The sequence below is a fragment of the Nematolebias whitei genome, chromosome 12, assembly GCF_014905685.2.
Source record: "Nematolebias whitei isolate Nwh7 chromosome 12, NemWhi1, whole genome shotgun sequence".
Lineage (NCBI taxonomy): Eukaryota > Metazoa > Chordata > Actinopteri > Cyprinodontiformes > Rivulidae > Nematolebias > Nematolebias whitei.
In genome coordinates, this window is record NC_056509.1 from 48,852,388 (window position 1) to 48,856,475 (window position 4,088).

Genomic DNA, 4,088 nt, shown 5'->3' on the forward strand with positions numbered 1-4,088 from the left:
ACGCACGTTTCTATAGTTCCTGGTGTACGCACGTTTCTATAGTTCCTTGTGTACGCACGTTTCTATAGTTCCTGGTGTACGCACATTTCTATAGTTCCTGGTGTACGCACGTTTCTATAGTTCCTGGTGTATGAATGTTCTATAGTTCCTGGTCTACGCACGTTTCTATAGTTCCTGGTGTACGAATGTTTCTATAGTTCCTGGTGTACGCACGTTTCTATAGTTCCTGGTGTCCGAATGTTTCTATAGTTCCTGGTGTACGCACGTTTCTATAGTTCCTGGTGTACGCACGTTTCTATAGTTCCTAGTGTATGAATGTTTCTATAGTTCCTGGTGCATGAACGTTTCTATGGTTAGGGTGTACACTTGTGTACACAACATGTCCATTCAGGTCTGCTCCCATCACCACTCTCTCCTCCCTGGGAATACTCTCTATCACTTCATCCAGATCTTTACAAAATGTATCTTTCTCCTCCTCATCACATCCAACCTGTGGAGCATAACCACTGACAACATTTAGCATCAGAGCTTCTACTTCTACCTTCAGACACATCACCCTATCTGACACTCTTTTCACCTCTACTACATTCTTTGCCAACTCCTCCTTCAGGACCACCCCTACTCCATTCCTTTTTCTATCCACACCATGGTAAAACAGTTTGACCCCTGCTCCAATGCTGCGAGCCTTGCTTCCCTTCCACTTGGTCTCTTGGACACATAAAACATCTACCTTCCTTCTCAGCTTCATGTCAGCCAACTCTCTACCTTTGCCTGTCATTGTCCCCACATTTAGAGTTGCAACCCTCAGTCCTGCATTCTTCACTTTTCTCTTCTCCTCTGTCTCCTGACACGTTTCCCTCCTCGTGGTCTTCGACTAACAGTAGCACAATTTCCGCAGGCACCCCGTTTGTCAACAGCACCGGTGGCGGTCGTTGTTAACCCGGGCCTCGACCGATCTGGTGGTTTCACTTTGATGAACTCGCATTATGGTTTTGGCAAAAGTGTTTTACATCGGATGCCATTCCTGACACAACCCTCACCATTTACCCATGCTTGGGACCGGCACAAGAGATACACTGGCTTGTGCTCCCTAGTGGCTGGTTTGAGCTTGAGCCTGTTGAGCTCTGAATTGTCAAAAATAATACCTTCATCCAAACCATCCACATGCCTGCTAGATCCCATCCCAACCAGGCTGCTTAAAGGGGTATTTCCACTAATTAATGTCCACATTTTGGATCTACTTAATTTGTCTTTAATGGATGGTTATGTACCACAGCGCTTTAAGGTTGCTGTAATTAAACCTTTACTTAAGAAGTCTGATCTTGATTCAGAAATTCTGGCCAACTATAGATCTATATCTAATCTAACTTTCATCTCAAAACTTCTAGAGAAAATAGTTGCAGGTCAGTTGCGTGAACATCTACAAAGAAATAATGTGTTTGAAGAGTTTCAGTCAGGGTTTAGAGCTCATCATAGCACAGAAACAGCACTAGTAAAAGTAACTAATGATATTCTCATGGCCTCAGACAATGGACTTGTGTCTCTACTGGTCCTGTTAGACCTCAGTGCTGCATTTGATCCAGTTGATCACAATATTTTACTACAGAGGCTTGAATATGATGTTGGGATTACAGGAACAGCTCTAAAATGGTTTAAATCATATCTATCTGATATAAATAATGAATCTTCATCATACACCAAAGTTAGTCGTGGAGTTCCTCAGGGCTCAGTGCTTGGGCCAATACTCTTTACTTTATATATGCTTCCATTAGGTAAAGTTATTAAACAGCATGGGATAAATTTCCATTGTTATGCTGATGATACACAATTATATTTGTCCATTAAACCCAATGAATCCAATCAGCTACTTAGACTACAAGCGTGTCTTAAAGACATAAAAACCTGGATGACCCTTAATTTTCTCCTGTTGAACAGACAAGACTGAGGTTTTGGTTTTTGGACCTGAGCACCTTAGGAATGAATGTTTCAGTCTTTCTCCCTCCTTAGATGCATTAATCTGTCCTCCAGCTCTAATGTTAAAAATCTTGGTGTTATTTTTGATCAGGACACGTCTTTTATCCCCCACATTAAAAACGTTACTAGAACCTCCTTCTTCCACCTGCGTAATATCACTAACATTAGAAACATCTGATCTAAAGATGATGCAGAAAAACTGCTCCATGCATTTGTCACGTCTAGACTGGACTGTTGCAATGGTTTATTATCTGGGTGTCCAAATACTTATTTAAAACGTCTTCAGTTGATCCAAAATGCTGCTGCCAGAGTCTTAACTGGAGTTACTGGGAGAGGGTAGTAGGATGTTGTTTTCCAACAGAAAGTCGGTGCCAGCAACTCTTCCTCCTCTCTCATCCATGCATGATGTTCATAATGATTTTGTAGATTCTTACAAATACTTGGGAATTTTGGTCGATGCACATGTCTGTTTTAAACCACATGTTGAAAACTTGATAAAGAAGCTGAAATTAAAACGGTTTCTTTTTCAGAAGTAGATCTTTTTTAACTCTGAATGCCAGAAAACACCTTGTAACCTCTACCTTCCTACCGGCCATTGACTATGGTGACATTATTTATATGAATGTTCCTGCCAGCTGCTTGCAGATGTTGGATGCTTTCTATCATGGCGTGCTAAGATTCATAACTGGTTCTAACTACCGTACCCACCACTGCACCCTGTACTCACTGGTCAGTTGGTCATCATTGTCTACACGTAGGCTCTCACACTGATTCATCTTCATCTATAAATCACTCCTTGGTCTGCTACCTTCTTACATCTCCTCCCACATGTCACATTATCAGTGCAGTTACAGCGTGCGCTCTCAGACAATCATTACCTGCAGTGTCCCCTCAGTGGGGACTGACTCTGCAAAAAGGCCTTTTCCTACTCAGCTCCTGCACCTGGAACACCTTGCAACAGGAACTGAAGTTGTCCTCCTTGATTTCTTTAAGGGGCTTCAAATATTTGATAATGTCAATAGAAAAACCAAAGCAAATATGTTCTTGTTTTTAGTATTTCACCCTGTTTTATTGTTTTATACACTACTCTTATTTTAACTGCATTTTACTGTAGTTTATTGTTGTTGTTGTCTGTAGTTTAAATGTTCTGTCTGGAACAGGTCTCTCTTGTAAATGAGTCCTTGTAGCTCAAAGAGGCTAGCCTGTAGAAGTAAAGGTTGAATGAAGGAATGAAGATGGTTTCAGTCGCTGCATGAAAGAGACAGAAAAAATGAAGCGTTGCAGCAACGTCTGGTAATCCTGCAGACTGACGAGGTCAGCAAGTGTTGTAATTAAACTACAGAGGACTGACGAGAAAAACAAGAAACTAAATGTGACAAGACAGCTCATGAATTTATGACATAAAATAACCTGCGGCTGGTCCAGAACCAGATAGAGGAATGGTTCTGAGCTCTCTAACCTTTGGTTTCTTTAGTTTCTTTAGACAGAGTTCCTTGTTGGCCGTTCTCCACGACAGGTTCTCTGACTTCCAGAAAGAACTGAAGCCACTGAGCAGTTCTAAACACAAGGTGGGTTCTGATCCAATAATCCAATTCAAACTTTAACGCTTCTTAACTTGTAGCATTCAGTTATGATTTGATCTAATGTTATGTCAATTTATTTAACAAATAATATCTTCAGATCATCTGCTTTGTTCTGCTTTACTTTTCTGTTAATGGACATGATAATAATGTTGGATAAAATAATTATCCTGTCATCATTAATCAAATAAGCCACTCAGAGGATAACGAGAAGCTTTTTCAGAGTCAGAGTCAGAGTCAGAGTCAGAGTTTCTTTATTGTCATTCGCACCTCATGTGGTACATGTGGTGGAGCGAAATTATGTTCACAGGGTCCCAGTTACATCCAACAATAAAATGTATAAGAAAAACAGTAATAACATCTAAGATATGAACTAAGAAAAACATCAACTAAATATACACTAAGCACTCATAACATAAAACATTGAACATCAGCACAAACATGAACATGAGTCTGTGAGCAGATGTGCACGCATGAACACATCAACATTGAAACAGATCAGCAGCAACATGAAACAGATCAGCAGCAACATGA

General features: G+C 40.6%; 1 protein-coding gene across 1 annotated transcript in view; it reads left to right on the forward strand.

Annotated features, from left to right (window-relative positions):
• Positions 1 to 4,088, forward strand: part of cfap61 (cilia and flagella associated protein 61) — a 41,679-nt gene that overhangs the window by 26,988 nt on the left and 10,603 nt on the right. The window contains exon 18 of the mRNA XM_037685232.1: positions 3,449 to 3,542. Coding sequence (XP_037541160.1) covers positions 3,449 to 3,542 — 94 coding nt within the window. The remainder of the gene's footprint in view (positions 1 to 3,448; positions 3,543 to 4,088) is intronic.